This window comes from Sorex araneus, chromosome 6 (assembly GCF_027595985.1).
Source record: "Sorex araneus isolate mSorAra2 chromosome 6, mSorAra2.pri, whole genome shotgun sequence".
In the NCBI taxonomy this organism is placed as follows: Eukaryota; Metazoa; Chordata; class Mammalia; order Eulipotyphla; family Soricidae; genus Sorex; species Sorex araneus.
This window is the reverse complement of record NC_073307.1, coordinates 120,259,806-120,286,788: the sequence shown is the minus strand read 5'-3', so window position 1 is coordinate 120,286,788 and position 26,983 is coordinate 120,259,806. Positions and strand designations below refer to the sequence as shown.

At 42.4% G+C, this 26,983-nt stretch overlaps 1 protein-coding gene and 1 non-coding gene across 2 annotated transcripts; both read left to right on the top strand.

Moving 5' to 3' along the window:
• SPTY2D1 (SPT2 chromatin protein domain containing 1) lies at positions 1-25,950 on the top strand. Its single transcript, XM_004607840.2, has 6 exons — positions 1-270; positions 13,499-13,613; positions 14,865-16,382; positions 19,766-19,937; positions 21,279-21,356; positions 22,851-25,950. Exons 1-6 carry the CDS (start codon positions 211-213, stop codon positions 22,942-22,944), a joined length of 2,037 nt encoding a protein of 678 aa, XP_004607897.2. The 5' UTR covers positions 1-210; the 3' UTR covers positions 22,945-25,950.
• LOC129406333 (small nucleolar RNA SNORA13) lies at positions 18,780-18,912 on the top strand. The gene has a single exon (XR_008630940.1). It is a non-coding gene; the product is annotated as a small nucleolar RNA SNORA13 (small nucleolar RNA).
• Positions 25,951-26,983: the final 1,033 nt, after the last annotated feature.

The following is a 26,983-nucleotide window of genomic DNA, read 5'->3' as shown; positions in this document are numbered from 1 at the left end:
GGCATCGGCCGGCGCCGGAAGTGGTCGTGCTGGGGAGGGGGAGAGCCGAGCGCTCGGTCGGGCGCTGCAGTTGGCTGGAGTCGGGCGCCGCGCTAAGGCGCCGCTGCGCTCCCCGGCGAGAGAGAGAGCGAGCGAGAGAGCGAGCTAGAGAGAGAGAGAGCGAGCGAGAGAGCGCGAGCCCGGCCCGGGTCTCCCCGCCGCTCGGCCGCCATGGACTTCAGGGAGATTCTCCTGATCGCTTCCAAGGGGCAAGGGGTCAACAACGTGCCGGTAAGGTGCCAGCTGCGACGCCGCCGGCGTCCGGAGTGGGGGGCGGGGGGGAGACCCCGACCTTCTAAGTTGAGAGGCGCAGCCGCTGGCGAACTCCCAGGGACCCGGACGCCCCCCGCGCCCCGCCTTGTTTCTCCAGGGTGTCTCGGTGGGTGTGGGTTGGGGGGGAGCCGGGCGTGCAGGACGGAGGGGCCAGAGCTGCGCCCCATGTCGCCACCCCCCAACGGCCGCTCTCTCTCTTTTTGGGGGAGGGGCTCCGAGTGTCTTCAAAGTTGTGTGAAGAGCCGGTGCGTGGCCCGGGACCGGGGGGAAACGCAGCGCCGAGGAGTTTTTCTCCCCGCGGCGGCCACAAACTTCATCCCCCAGACTCGGGAGGGAGCCTGGACGCTGGGGGGAGTGTCAGGGATGGGGGGACCCGCTGTGAAAGTCATTTTGTTGTTGTTGTGTTGTGTTGTTGTTGTTGTTTGTTGTTGGGGGGAGGGGAGCAGATTTCCGGCCCGGGAGCGGGTCACTTTTAGCAATTGCTGATTTTTTTTTTTTAGCTGTTTTCGCTTTGCCTTGCGGCCCCACACACCTTCCGAACGAAGACAGTGACATCCTTGAGTGGACCGGCACCACCTTTATATTATTATTACTATTTTTAATTACTACTATTATTGGAAAGAGTTGAAGGACGATACCACGGAGCCTTGGGCTAGCCCAAGGGGGGGGTCAGCTCGTTCGTTTCCACTTAACGTGTGGCCTTTGCAGATTTGCCTTTGTTTGAAATCTGCGTCCCATTTGGACTGTTGGCACAGAGCTCTGGAAAGATTTTTACAGTCTCAGTGCTGACGGATTTTGCGGGGTGGGGGGCGCTTGGGGGGTGGGGTTTGTGGTGGTGGTTGTGGCTGTTTTGCATGAACCATTCATTTCAGGATCCTCAGATGGTGCCCACAGCACAGCTGTAAACGGATCGATTGCATTGTGATACCTGCGGTTTGAGCGCTGAGGTGTAGAAACTCACAACAGCTCTTGTTAAAAGTCAGTTAACTGGAAAGTGTTGGGCCGCCCCGTGTTCTGCAGTTTTTAGATTTGTATATGTTGCAGTGCTGTTTTCCTTTCCTCTCCTGTGTGGTTTTCTTTTTTTGAGAGGCTCTTTTTTTTTTTTTTTTACCTTTTTGGATATCCATCTCCGGAGGTAGTAAAGTAGTTGGTAAATAGATATCTGCCGGTTTGTTTATAGCTGTCTATATAGTTATCTTCTATCCCAAGTACTCTGGATAATCATTCCTCTAAGCCAGCATTTGTTTTTTTTTTTCCCCCATTGCGGGTTGGGGGAACCATACCGGCTGTGCTCAGTGTCACCAGTTTGTTACATATCCACCTCTATATAGTTAATTTACTATCCCAAGTACTCTGAATAGTCATTCCTCTAAACCAGTGTTCCTTTCTCTTTTTTTGGGGGGGGGGAGAAGGGGGTATATCTACCTGTGCTCAATGCTAGTGCTTACTCCTGGCTCTGCACTCAGAGATCACTCCTGGAGGGGCCCAGGGGGTCATATGGAGTGCTGGAGATCAAACCAGGCTGGCTGTGTGCAAGGCAAGTACCCCCGATGTACTGAATGGGTGTTTATGAACCTTCTTCAGACTCTGCCCCCATTCCATCCCCAATTGGTACCTAGTTTCCCGCTGTGCCTTTCCCATATCTGGGATTTTCACTGGTGAGGACTCTTGGACCAGCTTGGAGGCCCACTCCAGGCCTTGAGAAATGCTGCTAAAAGCTGAATAATTAGCTCTGCAGGTTGAAGTTAAGGGCTTAAAGTTTTTAAACCTTGAGCAGTGTTACTACTTTCAGCATCAGTAAATTTCCTGGAAAAGTCAGTGTTGGATCTCAACCATTAATCTTTGCATAATTAGGTCCATATTTCATTTTCAGGTTTTCTGAATTTCAGTGGAGGTCAGAGATAAGACAGTTTAGGTTTGTTTGGTTGTTTGGGGGGAGGTGCTTGGGGGGGTCCCATATCTGGTGGTGCTTGGGGATTACTCCTAGTTGGTCTCAAACCAGTGTCAGCAAGTACTTTACCCGCTGTACAATCTCCAGCCTTCTAAATGATCTTTATCAACTCTGTGTAAAGCCTTTTAGATTCAGCACACAATGAGTGCAAACAAGGTCTGGAATGACTATTTTCTTTCTGTAGGTTTCTTCATCCTTTTAAGTGAAATGGGGAAAGAGACATTCTTACAAATACTTTTTTTTAAAATGTGTACACAGTAATGTACAGCTGCAACTTTAGTGCTTGGTTCTTTTAACCATCTTTTCTCCCATCTTTCATTTGGATCGTTATTAGAGCTGTCACAGAAGATTTCAGTCTTTAGAGTTCTTATTTGAGATCTTTATTCTGGAAAGGAAAAAGATTACTAGCTTGATTGGACTAAAATCCAAGGAAGACTGCAATCTAAAATACCTGCTTGTAAAACCACTTAAACTTGACTTTTCCAGGACTTTATTTTCAAGAGGTATACATAGTATCAGCACAAGAAACAATGATCATTGCCTTAATGGGACATCTTTACTATTCTTTCTTTTTAGTTTTGTGGTTTGTGGGGCCATACCCTAGGATGCTTAGGACTTACTCCTAACTGTGCTCAAGGGTCACTCCTGGTGGGGCTTGGGGGACCATTTGGGGTGCCTGGAATTAAACCTGAGTGTGGGTGTGTACAAGGCACGCACCTTTCCTATACAATCCCCCAGCCTCTGTTTGATTGTTTGGGTTTTTTTAAAGAGCGTATCTCTATAATATTATTTGGGGACCACACTCTGTGATGCTCAGACTTACTCCCAGATCTGCACTTAGGGGTCGCTCCTAGCAGAGCTTAGGGGATCATGAGGTGCTGGGAACCAAACCTGGGTTGACCATGTGTAAAAGCAAACACCTTCCCCACTGTAATATCTCTCCAGCTCCCTATAATTTATTCTAAAGCAATCATGGGCCTAGAAATCATTCAAAGGGCTGAATGAAGCACATGCTTTGCATGCAGGAGTTCTGGGTTCAACATCAGGCTCCATGTGATCTCCTGAGTACCTCCAGGAGTGACATAAATGCCCCCTACCCCCACTCCACACACACACAGAGAAAGAAAAGATTGCATCATGCCTAGACATATGAAGTGGTATCTCCCAGTGGAAAACTAAATAACAAATAACTGGTCAAGATGATGCAACTAGTCGTTGTCATTAGCAGTTTGTATTTTAATAGATAATTTTGGTAACATTGCACTTAAGATTTTTGTCCCTGGGTTTCTCCAAAAGTGAAGGGTTCTCTTGATATGATAAAATGGTAGACCTTAGAATATGGATTCTTTTTTTGTTTTAAGTAACTCAAGTTACCTGTAGTAAAAGTTAACATGAGACAAGTTCCATGTTCTCTTAGTCTGGAAATGACCCCAGACAAGGTCTGCTGGTGTGACTCTTCATTCAAGAGTGAAAGGGAAGTCTTCTTGTGGTTACTGAATTTTAACAATTTGGGGTGCTGGACTGGATAGTATAGGAGGTAAGGTACTTGCTTTGCATGTTGCTGACCCAATTTGATCTCTGGATTGCATATCACTCTTCAAATCAGGGTGTCGGGGCTGGAATGATAGCACAGCGGGTAGGGTGTTTGCCTTGCACGTGTCTGACCCGGTTCAATTCCCAGCACCCCATATGGTCCCCTTAGCACCGCCAGGAGTAATTCCTGAGAGCATGAGACAGGAGTAACCCCTGTGCATCACCAGGTGTGACCCGAAAAGCAAAAATTAAAAAAAAAAAATCAAATCAGGGCACAGACCCAAGAATAGCCCCTGAGTACCTCCAGTTGTGACCCCAGCAACCCTTCCCTAAACAAAAGTAACTTGGGGTTCTATGTAGACTTTGATAAGTATGTGAAAATTGAAAATGGAGTTTAGTGTTTTTCTGGGCTGGCAATGTCAGATGCCTCCAGAGAATGGACATTTTGTTTTGTTTTGTTTTGGGGCCACTCCCAGTGGTGCTCAGGGCTTACTCTTTTTTTTTTTTTTTTATTTATTCATTGCTGGTCTGGATATTTTCATACTATCTGGATTTACTGATTTTATTTTTGCTTCTTCATTTTTTTTATTAGTTTATTTTTAATTAGAGAGTCATCGTGAGGGTACAGTTACAGATCCATACATCTTTGTGCTCATGCTTCCCCCATACAAAGTTCAATAACCCATCCCTTCACCAGTGCCCATTCTCCACCACCCGTAAACCCAACATCCCTCCCCCCCTCCCCAGACCCGTCTCCCCCCACCCCACCCTGCCACTGTGGCAGGGAATTCCCTTTTGTTCTCTCTCTCTGATTAGGTGTTGTGGTTTGCAATAGAGGTGTTGAGTGGCCATTGTGTTCAGTCTCTAGTCTGTATTCCACCCGCCTCACCCTTCCCCCACATGTCCTCCAACCACATTTTACTTGGTGGTCCCTTCTCAGGGCTTACTCTTGACTCTGTGACAGGTCTCCAGGGACCATATGGGGATCAAACCAGGGTTGAAAGTGTGCAAGGCAAGCAGAATGCTTGCTGTACTATCCCTCTGGCCCCCAACAATGACCCTTTTTAGTGCTTTCTCTGTCCTTGTCACTGTAAGCATTTTATGTACATTAATTTAGTCACAATATCCACATACAGAAGGTTATCTCACAGATGAGGAAACTGAGGCTCGCAAGTAAAGAAATTTGCCTCAATTCACACAGCTAATAATGATAAGGCTAGTGATAGCAGAGCAAAGACATAGACCAGGCAGACTGGTTCCAGCATTCGTGGACTTTAATTAACATGTTGGACGAGGAGAGTGTTGGAAGGTTATGTATACAACCTGAACCCACTGATCTCACTCAGCTTCCTTCCCTCAGCTTTAGTTTAATATAGCTTTAGACTGTCACTCATTGAGTGTTTCAGGTTTTGTGTTGGTTTTGTGTCACATGGGGGTGGGAGAAGCCGGCGCAGTCAAGTGGTACTGGAGTTCGAATCAGGTTTTTTGCATTTCTAGCTGATTTTCTTGTCGCCCTCTGTTTTGTTTTTTGGCTACATCTTGGGGTTCTCAGGTCTTACTCCTAACTCTATGCTCAAAGATCGTTCCTTGTGGTCCTCTGGGGACCATATGTGCCAGGGATTGAATCAGGGTTTATGGTGTGCAAACTGCCCTACCTGCTTACTCTACCTCTTCGCCCCGCTAATTGGTTTTTTTGACATGAAGTCTGATGGGAGAGATTTAAAGGCCAAAGTAGCAGTATTTAAGAACTAGTGAATAGAAAGATGTTTATAGTTTGTTTGGGAGTGTGCCAGCATATTTAATAGAAACAGGGTGAGGGGAGATAAGACAGTAAGTCAGTGGTAATGGTACTAAGAGGCAGTTGGAAATTGGGGAATGGCATTAAAGATTGAAGATGGCTAGAAATCTTAAATTAGAAGTAAGGCATGTTGTGGGGGGAGATGGGATTGGGGAGGGTGGGAGGGACGCTGGGTTTACGGGTGGTGGAGAATGGGCACTGGTGAAGGGATGGGTTCCCGAACTTTGTATGAGGGAAGTATAAGCACAAAAGTGTATAAATCTGTAACTGTACCCTCACGGTGATTCTCTAATTAAAAATAAATAAATTATTTAAAAAATAAATAAATAAACTAGTAGAACTGGATTCTAATTCAGACTTTGCTACAAACTGTGACATCAGGTAATATGCAGATGTGTGCTTTTTGAGCCATTTCTAACAGATTGGCCAACTGGTTCTGAGGTATATATTGTTAGCATTGGGTATGTCCATATAAACACAGTTATAGTAAATCTTGCTTTTTAACCCTATAGCATGAAACCTGAATAGCTTGCTTTCAGTTGTTTTGTTTTCCCTCTCTTACTACTTATATAAGAAAATCTAGTGTAGACCATTGATTTTCTAGGCCTATTTTCTTTATTTAACTGGGAGGGCATTGGGTTTTCTTGTCTGGGGGAAGAAGGGGGCACTTCCCTGTGATGCTCTTTCCTCGGTCCCAGACTGGAATGTTCTGAGATGATTTTAAAAATTACATGGTAATTGTTGAAGTTTAGGATGTATTTCCTAAATTCATCCAGTAGCAAATGCACAGTTTTTTGTAATAACCATCAATAAATCTATTGTACTTTGTGTTTATATATTTTATAAACATTTTATATTTGTATTTTTTTATAATTGCATTTTACTGTCTAAATAAAGAAGAGCTATCAAGAAGGGATTGATTCTGGCATAACATATTAGTGAATATGTAATTCCAGAAAAAACAATAAAAAAATTTTTTTCCTGGTGGTAGGAGGATACATCTAGTGCTCACATGGTCAGGTAAACTCTTGGTGATACTTGAGTGGACCATGTTCAGAGTTTGACCAGAGACTCCTCCATGAAAAATATGTACTTCAGTTCTTTTGAGCCATCTCCCTGCCCCAGCTGCATATTTTTTTGTCTGCTCCTGACAGTAGTTTCAATGCAAGGAATACATGTTTTAAAGTACCGTAATGTTTCTACGTTTGTTGGCTTCAGTATAAAAAATCTTGGCAAGCCCTGACTTAAATAGCAAAAGCTTCTCTTACCAATTCACTTAGCAGAAGCAGAATGCCTGAGTTGTCCTGTAGTATAATAAAATAGAGTAATTTGGGATAAACTCTTGTCCGGCTACTTTTCATGAAACTCAAACAATTAAGCATGATGCCTTGAATTAGATTCAGAATTGGCAGATATTGTACTGCTGCTAGAATTAAATGTGGCCATTTGATACAGAAGAGAGCCAAATCTTAGTAGATCATAATGTAATTCTAGTCTAAGGCATTTTTTAAAAACATGGTTCTTTTGGGGCCGGAGCGATAGCACAGCAGGTAGGGCGTTTGCCTTGCATGCTGCCAACCCGGGCTTGATCTCCGGCATCCCATATGGTCCCCTGAGCATCGCCAGGAGTAATTCCTGAGTGCAAAGCCAGGAGTAATTCCTGAGTGCAAAGCCAGGAGTAACCCCTGAGCATCACTGGGTGTGACCCAAAAATAGTTTTTTATGTGGTTCTCTACCCTTGTGGATGTAGCGAACTGTCTAATAAGTTATTTTATTTAATACAACTATTTTAGGGCCAGAGAGATAGTACAGTGGGTAGAGCACTTACCTTGCACACAGCCAACCTGGGTTCAATCCTCGGCATCCCATATGGTCCCCAAGCCCTGCCAGGAGAGTTCCTGAGTGCAGAGCCAGGAGTTCTTCTCTGGGTTCAAAAGGACTGGGACCCGGATTGGGGATCCTCTGCCCATACCCACCCCTCCACCCCACCCCACGTCTCCAGCAACTTAGTCACAACTATAAGCCACCTCTGGCTAGCGCCAGATAATCTCATCATCGGCCACCGTCCAGATCGTACGTCCTTCTCTCCCGGAAGGCAGCCCTGGCAGCCAAAAACCTCTAGAACTCAACTGCCACCATGCTCATGGCCGCTCTCTACATGCTCGGGCAAAACCTTACCCAGGAGTGAACCTATTCCTGACCAGGCGACACTTCATACCACACACCCTACCCATACTCCAAGAGTACCACACCACATTTGATGCAGTTCAGAGTAGTAGGCAACCAATCTTAGATGGAAATACTTTTTTTTTTTTTTTTACAGATATGTATATAAAAGCACACAAGGCTCAACCTTTAACAACATGTTAGTGATCTCTTATAGAAGGGCTTAATGGCCCCTGGGTGAAATACAACAATCCTCACCCTCTTTCCTCTAAAGGATACTTTTTTGTAGCATTTTCAATGGTTTTTTTAATAACAAACAATACAAAATATATTATTTTGGTTCTGCTTTGGGACATGAATTGAGGTCCAGGTTGGAAACATCCAAAATATGGTGGTGGGAAGGTATTGTGGTGGTGGGATTGGTGTTTGAATCACAGTCACAATTATCCTGTTGCTCATCGATTTGCTCGAGTGGGCATCAATAATGTCTCCATTGTGAGACTTGTTACTGTTTTTGGCATATCGAGTATACCACGGGTAGCTTGCCAGGCTCTGCCGTGTGGGCAGGATACTCTCAGTAGCTTGCTGGGCCCTCTCAGAGGGGCGAAGGAATCGAACTCGGGTTGGCGCGTGCAAGGCAAACACCGTCCCTGCTGTGCTATCACTCCAGCCCGTAGGTGTTTTGAATATTAAATGTACTAAATATTGTGAACTACTTTATAAAAAAATTTAAAAATTAGGGTTCTCCAGAGACACAGAACCAGTAGGATTTGTTTTAAGGAATTGCTCACTTAATTGGGATAGGCAGATCTGAAATCTGGAGGCAGGCTAGCAGACTGAAAACTCTAGGAGTTTAATACTATTGTGTCAGGTAGAATTCTTTCTCTGGAGAAATCTGCTTTTCCTGTGAAAACCTTCATTTGCTCTTAAGACCTCCAATCAGATGAGTCCTGCCCATATTATGAACCATAATCTGTTTCAAGTAAAGTCAGCTGATTGTGAACAGTTAACTGTATTTGCAGAACATCTTCATGGTAACAACTAGGTTACTATTTGCTTAAATAACAAGGTATCATAGCGTAGCCAAGATGACACAACAAAATCAACCATCATAGGCACTTAAATCTGTGATTTCTCTCTTTTGCAGTTTTTATTTGAGCAAAACAAATACATACTTCTGTGTTATTAGGAAAGTCAGTATTGAAAGCAAAATAAAATTACATTATCACTTTAAATAATTATATGAATACATATTATGTAATTTTCTTTTTGTTTTTTAGATCACACCCAGTGGTGCTTAGGATTTACTCCTGGCTCTGTGCCCAGTGGTCACTCCTTGGCCTGGGAGAGTGCAAATTTAGCGTCTAGGGAACCCCTGGTTTGATTTCTGAGCACTAAGCCAAGAGTATCCCCTTGTAAACATCATCCACAGTGGTATGCTGAGCTATAATTGATATGTAATAATCAGAACTGACAAGTCCATAAAGACTGAAAGTAGATTAGTGGTTGCTAGAGGCTGAGTGGGAAGGGGTGATGGGGAGTGACTGATACAAAGGATCTGTGTTGAGGATGATCAGAATGTTCTGAAATCAGATAATGGTTGCACAACTGAATATACTAAAAACAACCCAATATATTATATAGAGTGGCTGGATTTTATGGTACATAGTGTCTGTCTGTCTGTCTGTCTGTCTGTCTGTCTCTCTCTCTCTCTCTCTCTCTCTTGCTTTATTGGATCACTCCCTGCAGTGCTCAGGTTAATTCTGGCTCTGCACTCAGAAATTACTCCTGTTGGTGCTTGGGAAACCATGTGGGATGCAAGGATCAAATCCAGGTCAGCCACATGCAAGGCAAACTCCCCACCCGCTGTACTATCACTCCAGCCCCCTCAAAATGTTTTTAAAAGATCTGCAGAGTCCCATCCCTTTTTTGCCCCAGAGCTTCAGGATTGGGCCTAAACTTTATTCTGAGGATATTTTGATATTCTCCTGGTGCCTGCCTTTTAGTTAGAGTGCATATTAGAATATGTTAATTATGACTTGGTTATGTCAGTAAATAAGTTTAATTCTTAGCTAGAACCTTGACCTACTTAAATGATTTCCTGCTAGACCTATGAAATAAACCTGGATTTGATCCCTAGTTCTGCATATGGCCCCACAGCCCTGACAGGAGTGATCCCTGAGCACAGAGCCAGATGTAAGGCTTGAGCACAGCTGGGTGTGCCCCAAGTTGCCCCCAAAATAGCTTTTCTGACAGTTATTTCCATTACCGATCTCTTAAAGTCCCAGGTTAGGGAGATAGATGTCCATCCTGAAATCAAATTAAGTACTCACTGCCATATCTAGATTATAAACCAGTCCTGTCTTTTCTTGACGGGGGTTGGGGATGGGGTGGTGTGGAGTGTGGGTGTTAGATCACACCCTGAGACGGTACGGGCACAATTCCTGGCCCTGCTCAGGAGTGACCATAGCAGTGCTCAAGGGACATATGCTGTGCCAGGGATTGGCCTCGGATCTAACCTGGTTGGCTACGTATAAAACAGGCACCTTAAGTTCTTACCCATCTTGTTTTAAATAATTAATACTAAATGTATACTGGTGTTTTTCTGGCAGAAACCTTATAATATTGATTCCACATGTAAATCTGTGAACTCTATTGTTGACAGGGACAGGAAGTTCATCTTGGTAATAAGTCTGTTGTTTTCCAAATCTACCTGACAGGAAGTCTAGAGTGAGTTTGTATCTCTGCTTATGAAGACTTTTTATGTGTCTTATCATCTTGAGTCATATTCATGGTGAATCTCCATTATGACGATGCGAGATTCTTGAATAAAGACCTTATTGCTTGAGTGCTTGTAAACCAGGACAATTTTATCTGTCTAGCTAGGTAAACAAATCAGTTCTATTTCTCCTTAGTCTTCCTTCCCCTCTCCATCTCTCCCCTTTAATATTGAGTCCCAGTGCACTGTGAAAAGGCTCTACAGCTAGTAATTTACCAAAATAAAGACTTATGAAAGGATCGCATCATGACTCAGCCAGGGAGACTGGGAAAGGAATCCGGATGCTCACTTTGGGTTTTCTCTCCTTCACCATGTGTCAGGTCTCAGCAGTTATCATGCAGGATTTTCAGGTTGGAGTGGGTAGGGCCTGCTCTCTTAGCCAGCTGCTTGATTGGTAGGCTTAGTTGGAATTTCCAGCCTGTTTAAAGATGCCATGTATTTGGCAGCTACATAATAAGCAGGGGTCCTTTGACTTTTCCTCCAATTATTTTGTGCTTTCCTTCTAGCACATTTTGGGGATTACTTTTTGGTTCCCGGTTGCTCCTAATTTGTTCTCAGTGGTGGTTCTTTTTTTTTTTTTTTTTACCATTTTTTTTCCTTTCATTTTGCCATGCGTGGCAGTGCTCAGGGCTCATTGCCAGGTCTGTGCTCAAGAATTGCTCCTGGTTGGGTTCAGGAACCTTATACAGTGCCAGCCACATGCAAATCAAACACCTTAACCCTGGTACTATATCTGACTCCAGTATTTCCTTTTTAATGAGCAAAGCCTCAGGTTCACTGGTTGAGAATGTCATCTGCCTAATAAAATGAAAGAAGGAAAATGTTTGAACGCATTTCTAGCCATGGTTTAATGAATTTAACTTAAATTCACTCAAGAGATGACTCATCCTGGTGTGAGTTATTAGGTTTATCATACTTTAATAATATTGATATTAATAATACTGATAAAATAGAACTTATTTCCTTTCAAAGGTCATTGTAATATTATTCTAGTTTTACTCATCCTGTGATGCGGTTAAACAGAAAACAGAGCCCAAAGAATGCCATCTGTGCCTGAATAATGTTAGCACTTTTTTGTTTTGTTTTGTTTTGGGGTCTCACCCAACGATGCTCAGGAGTTAACTCCTGGCTCTGCGCTCAGGAATTACTTCTGGCAATGCTTGGGGAACCATATGGAATGCCGGGGATTGAACCCAGGTCAGCCATGTGCAAGGCAAACACCCTACCTGCTGTACCTCTGGCCAGTTAGCACTTTCTGGGTGATAAGGAAATCTTGTCTAAAATAGTATGTGTGTGGTCAGGGAGGTGGCTGAGGGGGCTGGAGCACTTGCTTTGCATACAGAAGGCCCTGGTTCAACCCCTGACACTGAATGGTCCCCTGGATACTGCCGGGAGTGACTGCTGAGCAACAGAAAGCTGGGAGTGGCCTCTGAATATTGCCAGGTGTGTTGCCAAAAAAAGACTGGGTGGCAAGTTAATATTCAACAAACATAAGAGCTACTATTAAAACTTACAGGGAATTGAGTTCTAATTGCTGGATTTTGAGGGGGGTGTGCTGGGGCAAAAAGGGGCAGAAGTGGGAGTGACACCTGGTGATGCCCTGGGACTATTTCCAGCACAGTGCTGCGTGGGGGACCAGGCAGAGCCAGGGATCGTCCCTTGTTTTCCTGTATCCAAGAGTGCACTCCTCATGTTGAGGTGTCTCTAAAACCTCTTTGTAGTTTTTTTAAAATGCATTTTAGGGACTGGAGATAGTACAGCAGGTAAGGCACTACCCTTGCCCACAGCTGACCCAGGTTTGACCCCTGGTACCGCACATGAGATCACCTGAGCACCTTCAGGTATAGCCCAAAAACAAAACAAAACAAAAAACCCAAAAAATAACGTATTTTAAGTATGGTTTGTTCCCTAGCCTTTCCATGGGCAAGGTAAAATTTCAGCATTTCATGTTTTAAGCAAAATGCGTGTGTAGCTAGGAGTATGTATGAGAAAATAATCTAGAGTAGGGAATTCAGGGAGAAAATGGTTATGTGTAGTGGTTTGTTTTTTTTTTTGAAGTTAGATTCTGAAATACTTTGCTTTGAAGAAGGCTAATTTTTAAGTCAAGATTTTTTTTTAAGTGTTCTAAATATTTTTCTTTTCTTTCCATAGTACATCTGTCCAGTTACATTTGGGAGAAAAGTAGCCTGAAAATAAGGTTTCTCTGAAATGTTCACAAAGACACTCTGCCTCTAAAAATAGTCATACATACTAATACCATAACAAGTCTCAAAAATGGAGACAAAAATGGTGCCCGCTCAAGCAAATCAATGAGCAACAGGGTGACAGTGATACAGTGATACATACTAATTCTGAGTCCGGTATTTTATAGCTAAGGTTGAGTGTGGATTACCTGATTACTTCATTATTGAAGTAATACGGGATTTTTATTTTCAGTGAACATTTAAATCTCTCTATAGCTTGGCAAAGTGCCTTACACCTCTAATAAACATTACCCTTTTGTTTTTGTTTTGTTTTTGGTGTAGGGATTGAACCTAGGTCTCAGTGTATGCGAAGCATGTGCTCTGTCACTGAAATACATCCCCACCCTTAAAAGAGGTCATATGAATGAGACAATATATATGTATATATATATTTTTGAAGTAAACAGATTTTATTTATTTAGAGGTTTCTGAGGGAAGGAGGAAGGGATAAGTGGGAGAGAGAATAGTAAGAATAACACGCTCAAGAGAGAATGCAGGCTTCTCCAAGGATGGAGAGAGCTCTACACACATCCTAGCACTGGACACGAAAGCATGAAAGTACACCTCAAGGGGGGAGATGTGGGCGACACATGTGCTTGGGTACCACATTTGCTCGGCCACGTGGGCACAGGCAGCACATGGGCTCAGGCAGCATATGCACCGAGACAATATATTTTTAAGACTGAATTCCTTGTAATTTTCCTTTTTATTTTCAGAAACGGTACAGTTTGGCGGTGGGTCCTCCCAAAAAAGACCCTAAAGTTAAGGGTGTTCAATCAGCAGCTGTACAAGCTTTTCTCAAACGAAAAGAAGAGGAGCTCAGAAGAAAAGGTATTTATTTTATAACCTTATTCTTAGTTTTAAAGCCTTCTGTTGTCACAACTGAGCAAGGTGTAACCAGTGAATATTTATAATAGTGGGTGAGGCTAATGTGTTGTATATGTGTCTGAATCAGCTGTATAATATAGCATTACAGAAGTTAGTATTTTTTTATTTTGGGGGCCACACTGGTGGTGCTGAGGGCTACTGCTGGTGTAGTGCCTGGGTGCCACACAGAGATAAGGAACAGACCTGGGCTTCCTACATGTGGAGCATTTCTCCCAGCCCTTTGAGTATCTTCCTACTTCCCTACCTAAGTTCTTATATTGTCATTTGGTTATTATCTTTTATTCTTTTTTTTAATATATATATATAGTTATTACATTTTCTAAGTGGCCTTAATAGGTCCCAAATAAGAATTCCGTTATTTGGGGGCTGGAGATAGTACAGAGAGTGAGGAACTTGCCCTGCACATGGCTGTCCTGGGTTCCAACTGCAGCACCCTCTGGGGAATGGCCCCTGCGCACAGAGCCAGTAGTAGCCCTTGAACACTTCCTACTATGGCTCAACAATCAAAGGAACTCCATTTTTTTATCTTGGTTCTGAAACTTAATCTACTTAATTTCCAATTTATTTTTTTTAAATTACTGAGTGCTGGCTAGAAAAAAGGTAAAATAGGGATACTTTCTAAAAACTGAAGGTCTAGAAATTGCTTCTGCTTCAGGCAAATGACAGTAAAAGTTATTAAATGTATTCATTGACTTATAATTAACAGGTGCTAATTGGGTACTAATAATCTAAAACCTGGAGGGGAGGCCTTGGAGGGTCACACCTGGCATGACTCAAGGCTTACTTCTGGCTGTTGTGATCTCTTCTGGTGGTGCTGGGGGCCTGGTGAGGGTGAGGGGGTGTTATTTGTGGTATTGGGGATAGAACTCCGGTTAGCTACACGTAAGGCAGGCAGTCTACCCATTGCACTATTGCTGTGGCCCCAACTTGGTGTATTTTGCATGACTTTTTTTATATTTAAAGCTGAAAAACCAAGCTTCATACTGCTTAGTCATATAGAAAAGCCCATATGTAGCCCTCTCGTATATAAAGGTGACTCAACTGATGCTTGTTCGAATGACTTCCTCATTTGATTCCTAGATATCTCTGATCGGTAGCTAGAATATTGTTGTGTTTGGCAGCTTACTGATTGCGTAAGATGAGTGTGTTGTTGTAATTCTAGAAAAATTGAAATATGTCATTTGTTCCTTTTAGCCTTAGAGGAGAAAAGGAGAAAAGAAGAACTAGTGAAAAAGCGAATTGAGTTAAAACATGACAAGAAAGCAAGAGCTATGGCTAAGAGGACAAAGGATAATTTCCATGGTTACAATGGGATTCCTGTGGAGGAAAAGTCAAAGAAGAGACAGGCAGTAGAAAGCCATCCTAGCCAGGGGACAGATCAGGAATATGAAATGGAAGAAGTGGATGAATTCTTCGAATACAGTCAGGCAGAATCTGATCAGGAATATGAAGAAGAACAAGAACCTCCCAAAGTTGAAAACAAACCAAAGGTCCCCCTTAAAAGTGCCCCGCCACTCATGAACTTCACAGACCTCCTCAGGCTGGCTGAGAAAAAGCAACACGAGCCAGTGGAGATTAAGGTAGTGAAGAAAATAGAAGAGCGGCCCATGACAGCAGAAGAACTTAGGGAACGAGAATTCCTTGAACGAAAGCAGAGGAAAAAGAAGCCTGAGACAGATGCAAGACTACCTCCAACCAAAAAGGCCCCCTCTCAGAGAGAAGGTGTGGGCACAAAGCTTAGCAGAGCTTCTGGGGACAAGCACCCTTCTTCCAAGGGTGGACCCCTTCCTCCTGCTGAGAAGAAACCCAGACTCAACACAGTCCATGAAAAACCTTCATCCAGATCCATTTCAGGAGAGAGGACCAAAGTAGGTTCTGGCAGTTGTTCCCAACGTTTACTTCGTGAAGGCCATGACAGAACTGTTTTCAACGGGGCCGGGAAGCCCCACTCTAGCACCAATTCACCAAGTGTCCCAAAGATGTCTGCTAAAGGGACTCAGAAATCTGCTACTGAGCACAAAGCCAAAAAACCTCCACCCCAACCTAGCCATTCCCGACCTGCGTCCATGGTCACGCCACCCAGTAAGACTAAGAGTCCAGGTGTCAGGCAACCAGGCAGTGGCTCCAGTTTGGTCCCTGGGCGTCCCAGCACAGGAACCGGTCGGCCCATTGCTAATTCTGGACCCATGCCCAAACGCCAGAATGGCATCTCTAGTTCAGGTCCTGAGCGACCAGTCATTGGGACCAAGAGGCCAGCCAGTGATTTCAGTCCTGCTGGACGGACAGTCAGGCCTACACCTGGCCCTGGACGACCTGCAGGCAGCTCAAGTGGCCCTGGGCGGCCCGTCACTGGCTCAGGTGGTTCTGGGAAATGTATGGGCAGTTCTGGAGGCCCTGGGCGGCCCATGAGCAGTCCACATGATCTTCGGCGACCAGTGAGTGGTACGGCCGGCCCTGGGCGGTCTGTCAGTGGCCCTGGGCGGTCAGTCAGTGGCTTAGTTGCAGCTGGACGGACTGTTGGCATTTCAGGCCCTGGAAGACCAATGAACAGCTCAGGACCTGGGCGAACACTTAGTAATTCAGGTCCTGCCCCAAAGCCCAAGTGCACTGTTGTTTCAGAAACAATTTCTTCTAAGAATATAATTAGCCGGTCCAGCAATGGACAGATGAATGGAATGAAGCCTTCACTTGCAGGCTATAGATCTGCCCAAGGTAAAATTGCCTCTAAGAATGTATTTATCAAGAAAATTAGAAATCTTTGTTTTATATAACCAGAAACCCTGCCACCTCTTATGTACCTTTCAAAGAATTTTTTTGACTTTGAGGTGTACCACTTTGTAATTTAACATTATATATGATTATCACCAAAATCTAGTTTTCTTCAAACATTAAACAGTTGATCCTCTACCCATTTTCCCTTCCCCTCTTCTGTTTCCCTGAGGAAACTACCATCCTGTTGTCAGAATCTTAAAGTTTTGAGTTTATTTTTTGTGTTTTGTTCTATTTTTTTCTACCCATTTTTTTTATTGAGGTGAATGTAATGAATAACGGTTAATGACAGTTTCATGGCTACATCACCACACCTACCACCAGTGTCCCCTTCCCTTCACCAGTGTCCTTAAGTACACACCCATACCCACCCCCAACTCCCCTGCCCAGTCTATTCTTTTTCTTCCATATATGAATGGAATGATATTGTATGATATGTATGTCTTCATCTGACTTAATTTACTTAATAGAATCCCTTCAAGGCTCATTTATGTCATCACAGATTTCAGTGTTAGAATTCTGAGTATTGTCTATACATACTGTCTCTTTTTCTCATCTCTTAATGCCTTTAATGGCCTTTTAATAGAATGCTGATGTTTTGTGTATTAGACCTGAGAGTTTCTTGATCAGCAGTTTGGAAAATAGGAAGTTACTTGCCCAGGACCCTCTGTGTTTAGCTCAGTGTCTCAATGTACAGTAAACATGGTTTTATAACTTGTGAGACAGGATGAAAGTCTTGTCTTATATATACTACCATAAATAATTCCTTATATTCCTTACATAATTCCATGGATGAATTCATCGTAACATTTTTATGAGGACTGAAACCTGTGTTCAGGGATTGGAGAAGCTTCATAAAGTTATAGTCTTTAGATACATTTATTAAGTACCTACTATGTGCTAGAAACCATTTCATATGTCCTTGGTAGCACCTACTAGCTGCCAGCTCATCATTCTTTCATGATAATAAGCATTTGTTAAAACTTGTTAGGCTACAACATTGATTTTCAGTCAAAGACAGTTTTGTTTTGTTTAGCTGCTGGAAATAAAACCAAGCTTGTACTTTCCCACTGAGCCATGTACTTGGCACTGAAAGACAATTTTGGTTTGATCTTTTTCCCAAAACAATTATTTATTATTACTATTTTTTTAATCACTGTGAGATAGTTACAAAGTTGTTTGTGATTTTCAGCCATACTATGTTCAAAAATGCATCCCTTCACTAGTGTACATTTTCTGCCACCAATGTCCCATCCTTCCCCTCCCATCTCGCTCTACGGCACACACATCTCCCTCTCTCCCTCTCCTTCTCCTGCCCCTCCCCCATCCCCTTCTCCTCCCTCCCTCCTTCTTTTATCTCCCTCCCCCCCTTTTCCTTTTAGACACTGTGGTTTGCAACACTTACTGAAAGGTGATCATTTCCAAATATCATTGTCGTAGTAGTCTCTTCTTTGTCCTAACCACACTCCCTGCCTCCCTGCCCTCCCCCCAACACACATCTTTTGTGGTAAGCTCCCTACCATCGACCAGCCCTCCTGATGCTTAAGGACAGTTTTGATCCCCAGCACACATCTGTGTCTGGAATTTTCATATACTTTTCTTTAACACTTAGTGGTGCTTAAGGTACATTGGGGTACTGGGGATTCAACCTGGGACTCCAGGCTTTTTCTCGCTGGGTTTTTTGTTTGGGGGCCACACTTGGTGTTCAGGGCTTATTCCTGGCTTTATGCTCAGATCACTCCTGGTGAGCTTGGGGAACCATAGGGAGTGCTGAGTTAAACCTGGGCCGGCTAGCACCTTACCTGCTGTATTATCTCTCTGGCCCTCCTGAGCTCGCTCTCTGGACTTGGAGTTTATGGTTAGTTAGTTGTTTTTTTTTTTTTTTTTCCAGGCAATACTACCCAGCAATAATCAGGACATTACTCCTGGCTCTGTGCTTAAGAATCACTCCTCATGGGTACCATAGGGGTGTCGGGGATAGAACCAGGGTCAGGCACATGCAAGACAATCACCCCACCCACTGTACTATCGCTCTGGCCTTATTTTTGTGTTTGGTTGTTATTTTGTTTTGTTTTGGGGTCTCACACCTGAAAGTACTTAGTGCTCCAGAGACCATGGGTAGTTCAATATCAAACTGGGGTCAGCTGCATGCAAAGTGAGTGTCCTAACCCCTATACTCTCTATAGCTGTCCTACAATACTGAATGTATTGCCCTGCAATATAGAACAGTTTCCGCAAGGCAAAGAAATATCAGCCCGAAATGTCAGCAGTGCTCAAGTTGAGAAACCAAGCGAAGGAGATTAGTTGTGCATATTAAAAGCAACTATAAAACAGGGTTGCCGCCTTTGTGTTGCCCATTTACTTTGGAAGCTAGTGAATGTGGTGTCAAGAAAGGCGTAAAGTAAGCCCTTGGCAGGGTTTTCCTGCCTGTGACCCTGCTGTCTCAGGCACAGGAACTGCACAAGGAACAGGAAAAAAAACAACGGGATTGTAAAGGGCTAAAAAGTGTTGTTACCACGTTTGTCTATTGTTCAGAGACTGTCTTTTGCAAAGGTTTAGTTTCATTAAAAAATTTTTTCTGGGGGGTTGGGGGAACACACCTGTAGCTGTGCTCAGGGGTCACTCTTGGTGATGCGGGGGATCAAACTGCATATGCACCAGGTTGGCCCTGTGCAAGGCAAGTATCTGTTGTACTATCTTTTTGGGCCTCCTTTGCCAAGTTTTTAATCTGCCATTTGGTAAGATTACAAAAGTAGAGTGCTTCAGTGAGTTTTTCCTAAGTCCATGTACTCAGTTTGAAAAGAGATCTAAAATTCAGATTCTTCCTGCTCTGATGAACTGTTAAAAAAATTAGTTAGGGGCCAGATCGATAGTACAGCAGGTAGAGTGTTTGCCTTGCATGCAGCCGACCTGGTTTGATCCAGCACAGTCAGGAGTAACCCCTGAGCATCGGCAGGTATGAACCCTTAAAAAAAAGCCAAAAAAAAAACAGATTGTGGTAATGATAGATGTTGAATTGTTACCTTTGTTCTTTTGGTAGAAATTAAGTTTGTGATCTTACATCATCTTATATTATTTCAAAGGAAGCTGTATTAGTCTTTTAAATCCAGAAGAATGAGAATCACAAGTTTGAAAACATAATAGTTCTAGTAAATCATGAAACAGTAGGAATGGTGTAGTTATGGCCCTATGCTCTGGGCCAGCTTTTTGGCTCTATTTTTTTGAGGTTAATGAGTTCTCCGAGTCTGTTTACATAGAACTTTGTTGTGGCACTCTATGTGTATCTGTTTTTTAAATGCTTATATAAATCATGGCTTTTCTGGTAGGTCCTCAAAGACTGCCTTTCCCTAGTGGTTATAAACGGCAACGAGATTATGAAGAGGATGAAGAGGAGGAGGAATATGACTCTGAAATGGAAGATTTTATCGAAGATGAAGGAGAACCTCAGGAAGACATATCCAAGCACATTCGAGAAATCTTTGGCTATGACCGGAAAAAGTAAGGCTAAATAAGATTTATATAAATGACATTTTATTTTGCATAATTTATGTTGATAAAGATTACTAGACTACACATTAATGTAGTTCTTTTGTTGTTTGCTTTCTGGGTCACACCTAGTAGTGCTTAAAGCTTACTCTGCTCTTGGGTCACTCATGGTAGACTTGGGGGACATTTTCCATGTCAGGGACCAAATCTGGGTCAGCCATAATCAAAGTGTGTGTCCTACCTGCTCTGTCATAGCTTCCGTCCCTAAATGTAGTTCTTAATTAAGGAATTATTCACTCTGGTGAATATTTTAGATTTAGGTACTTGAATATCAAGATTGTAATCAGAATGCTTATGTAATTACTTGCGCAAGGGCCAAAACCCCTTTTAAATTGTCATCCTGCAGGGCTGGAGAGAGAGTAGAGGGTAGGGAGCTTGCGTTGCTCACAGCTCACCTGGTTTGATCCCTGGCACCATGTAGCTCCTGAGGGCTCTCCAGGAGTAATCCATGAGCACTGCTGGATGTGACCCCCAAAAAAAATTGATATCCTTGTAAGAAGGTGGGGTTTTTTGGTAGCAGGGGAGGGAAATGTGGGAGGTCTCCATGCAGTGGTCAGAAGATCCCGGGGCTCCAGCAGAGATTTCTGATCACCTGGCCTGACAGTTTAATGCAGGAGCTTGAGGGTATGATACAGCTCAAACCCTGTGATGGCAGGAATTAAACCCAGGTAAGTGTATACTAAGCATGTGCCCTGGATGCTGTGCTATTTCCCAGTCCTATTAGATGTTTTTTTCTTTTTTCTTTTTTTTTTTTTGCTTTTTGGGTCACACCCAGCGATGCTCAGGGGTTACTCCTGGCTTTGCATTCAGGAATTACTCCTGGCGGTGCTTGGGGGACCATATGGGATGCCGGGGCTCGAACCCGGGTCGGCCGAGTGCAAGGCAAACGCCCTACCCGCTGTGCTATCGCTCCGGCCCCTAGATGTATTTTTAATGACAGTGAAGCAGCTTGTTGTAGAAAATAGATTTTGAAGTCAGAAATCCATGCGTAAGTTGAAAGATAGTTCGATCTGACACCTGTTTTTCTTTGGTGTAAAAAGCAGTGACCCTTGGGCCTGGAGAGATAGTACACAGGATTAAGGTATTGCACATGGCCAACCCTGATTTGTTCCCTGCATAGTGTATGGTCCTGAGCACTACCAGGAGTGATCCCTGAGCGCAGAGCCAGGAGTAAGGCTTGAGCAACACCAGGTGTGACACCCCCCATCAAAAAAAAAGAAAGAAAAAGCAAAAAACGCAGAATGTAGATTCTTTAGAAAATATTTAAGTTTAACATTTATTTCCTCTTAATAGGTACAAAGATGAAAGTGATTATGCCTTACGTTACATGGAAAGTAGTTGGAAAGAGCAGCAGAAGGAAGAAGCAAAGAGGTAAGCTATTGTGCAGGGCCCTCCAAAGATTCTTCCGTTTACTGCTTCAGTTCCCCCTTTGGGAGCAAAGACTGAACCACAGAGCTCTGAATTCTAATCCTGCTCACTTTGTAGGGCTTAGACAAATTCCTTAGTCTTTATAAGTGCTTTCTCATTTGTAAAATAAAATTGTATTTTTTCCTCGCGGAGGCATTAGAGGATGAAGATGAAGTGTGCGAGCTGCCTAGGGCCAGGCTTCACCCCTGTAGAAGACAGTGAATGCAGGTGGCGTCCCGGGATCCTGCTGTAGCACGGTCCTTTCTTTCCTCATCCTGAATTCTCTTTCCACATCACACATTGCCCAGTCTTAGACATGTTGCTAAGGGACTGCACAGCAGAGGATGTGAAATCCTGTGTGATTCCTGTTTTGTCTGCTTGATAAGAAACAAATCATTTCTGCGTAGTGTCACTGTTGACTACTGTTAAGGCTGTTAACTTAATGAAACAAGTTTGCCTCAGTCTCAACCCAGAACATTAAGCCTCTTGTCTTCTCTAAGTAAAATGTATGTCTTAGGAAATTTAATAGAATGTTTACTGAATAAGCATCAGTTTTTGTTTTTTGGGATGGTGATGTTCAGGGATTACTCCTGGCTCTGCACTCAAGAATCACTCCTGGTGGTGCTTGGGAGCCATATAGAATGCCGGGGTTAGAACCTGGGTCAGCTGCGTGCAAGGCAAGTGTCCTGATTGCTGTTCTATTTATCTGGCCTTACAACTGTCTCTATTTTGGGGGCTGGATCGATAGCACAGTGGGTAGGGCGTTTGCCTTGCTGACCCGGGTTCGATTCCCAGCATCCCATATGGTCCCTTGAGCAGCGCCAGGGGTAATTCCTGAGTGCAGAGCCAGGAGTGACCCCTGTGCATTGCCTGGTGTGACCTAAAAAACAAACAAACAAACAAAAAAAAACAACTGTCTCTATTTTTTATTTTATTTTATTTTTTTTTTTTTTTTTTGGTTTTTGGGTCACACCCCTGGCGGTGCTCAGGGGACCATATGGGATGCTGGGATTAGAACCCAGGTCGGCCACGTGCAAGGCAAACGCCCTACCCGCTGTGCTATCGCTCCAGCCCCTGTCTCTGTTTTTTAAAAAGCAGTTAGAAAGACTATTTTATTACTTTAAATCACATTTTGTGATGAGATCATTTTTTTTTTTTTTTAATGTTACTTGTGTTTCCTAGTGAAAAGTATTCCTAGTAGGGGCTTGCCTTGCACGTGGCTGACCTTGGTTCAATCCCCAGCACCGCATACGCTCCCTGGAGCACTACCAGGAGTGTCCCTGAGCATACAGGATTGGCCCCCAAACAAAATTATTACTAGTCTATTTTCAATGGTAGAACCCTGGGACATTTTGACTGCATCAGCACATTCCATTGAGCACCTGGTTAAAATTTGATTCTTTTTAAAGAGAGTGGTGATTTCATATGAATTTGCAAATACCTTTTTTCTTTCGACAGTTTAAGACTTGGTATGCAAGAGGATTTAGAGGAAATGAGACGTGAAGAAGAAGAAATGAAGCGCCGAAAGGCCAAGAAGCTGAAGAAGCGTTAGATGAGACTTTATTTTATGAAATTGTAGAGATACTCTGCTGCAAAGAAGTTCTGCCTCCAGACTGAAGAAGCCCCTTTATCATTTTAGGTTTATTCTTCGGTACTCAAGAAGGACACATATTTGCAGGCTGTCATTTGAGCATAAAGTATTTTTTAAGTACTTTGCAGGGTGAAATCTATAAGGCAGATGACAGAATGCCCAGTGAATGCCCTTATGAAGTTAATTGTTCGCAGATGCCAGTAATACTGGCAAGCTATGCACTCAGTGGGGCCACTCACCAGTTAATCAGTCTTTTGTTCCTTTGCTTCCTTTGAAAGGGAAGAAAATGAAAGATTCCCATGACTTTCATAATTTTGCTGATGGTAATGAGCAGGGTACTTCCCAGCTCCCAAATTATTTTTTTCTTAGGAGTAACAGGCCCTTCCATGAATGTAGGCAGTAATAAAGTGACTTGTTCTAATCTGTGGACTGGAAACTTGGAAATGTAGGCTTTATAATTATATGGACGTCACGTCTGACTTTGAAGAAAAAAAAAGTAGAATAAATTATATTGTATTCTGTGTTCCTCATGGATTGGATGCTGAGCATTCTTACTGATTTTAGGTGATTAAGCAATTAAGGATAATTGTCCCATATTAAAATACAAGTTATGTCATTTACTACAAGAATATTCTTTTCCAAGTTTTCCTTTCAGATTATCCATTTACTGTTGTGTTGACTTTAATGTAAAATGGACAAGGTCACTGTGCTGGTTTTTATCTAAAAAATCATTTTTATATTGAAGGAAGAATATTTTATTCAAACATTACATTTGGAAGCTTACTAGTTTAAAAAGTGACATGTGAGACTCCCCTCCTTCCCATTCCCCTTCTCCATTATAAAGATATTTTGGAATACAAAGTGTCCCTGTACCTCTTGCTGTTAATGACTTTGCATCTTAAATTCCTTAACAATTAATTAATGGCAGAAACCAAAAACTAAATTAATGCATATCAAGAGCACCAACTTCTCTTTTTGCCCATATTGCACTTTTATTTCAAACTATGCACTGTGAAGAGATTTTTTTCTCCTAGGTAGAAAAGAAGGTTCCCCATTCTGATGGTTGTGGGTCTTTCTTAATTCTTACCTTTAGATCTATCGGCTTGATATTTCTTAAGCCGCAAGGCCAAACAATTCAATCAGACTGACCCCTAGATCTGGCTGGGGAGAAGTCTCAAAGGCAGCAGAAAATGAGATACGATGCTAGAGAGTATTTGTCCTTGATGATTATATATATATGTGTGTGTGTATGTATATATGTATATACATACACATATATATATATATATATATAGCGGGTTGGGGACAGTAGAAAATAAGCTTATCAATTCCACAATAAACATTGTGGATATTAAGCCATTGGACGGTGGGGAGTAGGAAGTAGGAGAGATTTTCCTACAAAGAATCCTAAGCTCTTCAACACATCCAAAAGTTTTGTATGTTCCTTTTTACCCAGTCTTATTTATTCCTATTTGATATAGATTAGTTTCTTTTTAGTGGGATGACTTTGTGACCCAGAGTGGATCATTTTGAATTGTATTTCAAACTTTATGTGCAGGGATTTAATTCTGAAGATGAATCCTGTAGGAAAGGGGTCTTCCATCACTAGGAACAGTACCCTGATGCTTCAGAAAACTGTTACATTGGTGGCAAAATATCTTACTCCTCATCTCAAATAGCTTCACTGTAATTGATTTTAAAGCAGTGTCATGTACTGTGAAGGTTTGGAACTATTCCCTTTGCCATCACTTATGTGCTTTTATTTTTCTTCTCCCAGATTTATTTTCTTGGAAGTGGTTTTCTTTCCACTACTTAGACTCTTAATTACAATCAAGTGCTTGACACAGCTGAAAGGTTTCTGGTGGCTTAAAATTTTCTAGCACTTTACTCAATGCAGTTATTTGTACAGAGAAGCACCTTTGTGCTAATATCCCAACTTTGGTAGGAAGAGTCAGGATGTGTCCTTAACTCTCTCACTTCTGAGTGCATTTCTTCTATAACAGAGGTGTTGGTTTTTATCTTTTTCACCATCAACATTATGAACTGGTATTTCTGATGCTCATTTTAGAAAGTTTGGAGTCTTTTAAACTTGGCCTTGTTTCTGAATCCTGTCTTCCACCTACCTTGTCCTGCAATTCCTGACGACTCTTACTAAAAGCTCACAAACTTTTCAAGAAACTGAACTAGAATCTTTTATCAAGGTTTACAAATTAAGTGCTTAATTTTTAATGTATCCTCTTGATTTTCAGATGTTATTAATTCGATATTTGAAAAATGTGCCTTTTATTGGGGTAATATTAATTCAGGAATGTAGTAATGTTATTTCATGATTGTAATGTTACATGATCATGGTTGCACCTTTCTCCTAACAGATGATGTAAAAGGAAAGTAGTTTTCATAAAACTCATGGCTCTGATTGCACTGTCCCACTTACTTTTGATGTTACTGTGTCAAAGCAAGGGGCTTTTAAGGCTACTTTCAGAACGTGTCTTTGTATTTTCTCTAAAATGTAAATGCAATATATGTCCACTTGGAGGTCAGGGTACCACATGTCACAGGCAACCTTACATGTGTGCCATGAGGAGATTCAAAGACTTAACAAAAAGAAAGTCTGTGGGAACTTGGAATTTCATTTTTATTTAAAATGTAATGCCCAAGATTTTCTCCAAGAAATGAATTACTGTTTTGTATGTTATAACTTAAAAGCAGCTATTAGTACATTTCTGAGATATAGCAGGAGACCAAAACATGTTTGGAAAGAGAATAAATATATGGAGAAACTGGTTGTTTTATTTTCAATGTGCCGAATATGTTAGACTACTATTTATTTTGTGAGTGGATGTGATGAAATAAATATTCAGGTGTTTAGTGTATGATTAAGAGTGGAATATAGATTTTTTTTTTGAAGTTATAATTCGTGTCTTTCACATAATGGACAAATCAATTAAAGAACATTTTTTTTACATAGCTTGTTTTCTGGTGCTGTTGACCTGCAAGAGAATCTACTTTTGCAATATACCGGTAAAACTTTTACAATTTATGTATAAAAATATTGTAGGCATTAAACATATTTTACTGGTATTTTCAGTGGTTTACATTTATTTACCAAAGATACTCCTTATCTCATCAGCCAGCTTAAAACCCCTTTTGAGAGCATTTGCCACCCTAAGCATCTCTCAGCTCTGTTCATTCTCCACACACATTCATGTCTGCTCAGGACACATAGTGATGCTTGGCCTCTGTCCCACCTCCAGCCGAGAGAACTGATGAGAACAATGTGATATATTCAGGGAGCTGGAGACAATGTGTAAAACTCTGTTGCTTTTGTCAAGAAAATCATGGTTTTCATCTTCTAACTAAAAATAAAAATAGTGCTGGGAAGAGAAGTTCATAGGGAAATATGGGAGGAAAGTGAGTATAGCCAGCCAGTCAATAAATGTAAGCACATAACTGCATCACATCAAGATTAAATGTAAGATGCTAGTATCCTAGATTTAGAAATTATAAAATCTGCTTATGGTTTAGAATTCATTTCTTACCATTAAAAAAGCAGTTAATTTCATGCATAGAGCCATTTACAGTTTAGCAGACACAGCAAATTATTTTTGCCCTTTAGGATGTACCTCTGGATAATAACAATTTTGTGGATGTTGTTTTGGTTTGGGGGCCACAACCGCCACCCATGCCAAGGCTTTTTCCTGGCTCTGCCCTCAGAAGTCACTATTGGTGGTCTCGGGGGACCATATGGGGTTGCCAGGGATCAAATCCAGGTCAGCCACACCCCAGACAAGTGTCCTTCTCACTGCTGCGGCCCCTGGGATTATCAGTTTTTACTAAGCAGCCACAGAATGGGAGTAGCTCCAGACATTGACTTGTTTAAAGGATGTGGTCATGGCATGAGTAATCCCTGAGCGCTGCTGGGTATGGCCTCAATTCACACACTATCCATCTCCAAAAAGTTGCTCTTGAAAAAGTTTGGTGTCTGAGGCCGGAGAATAGC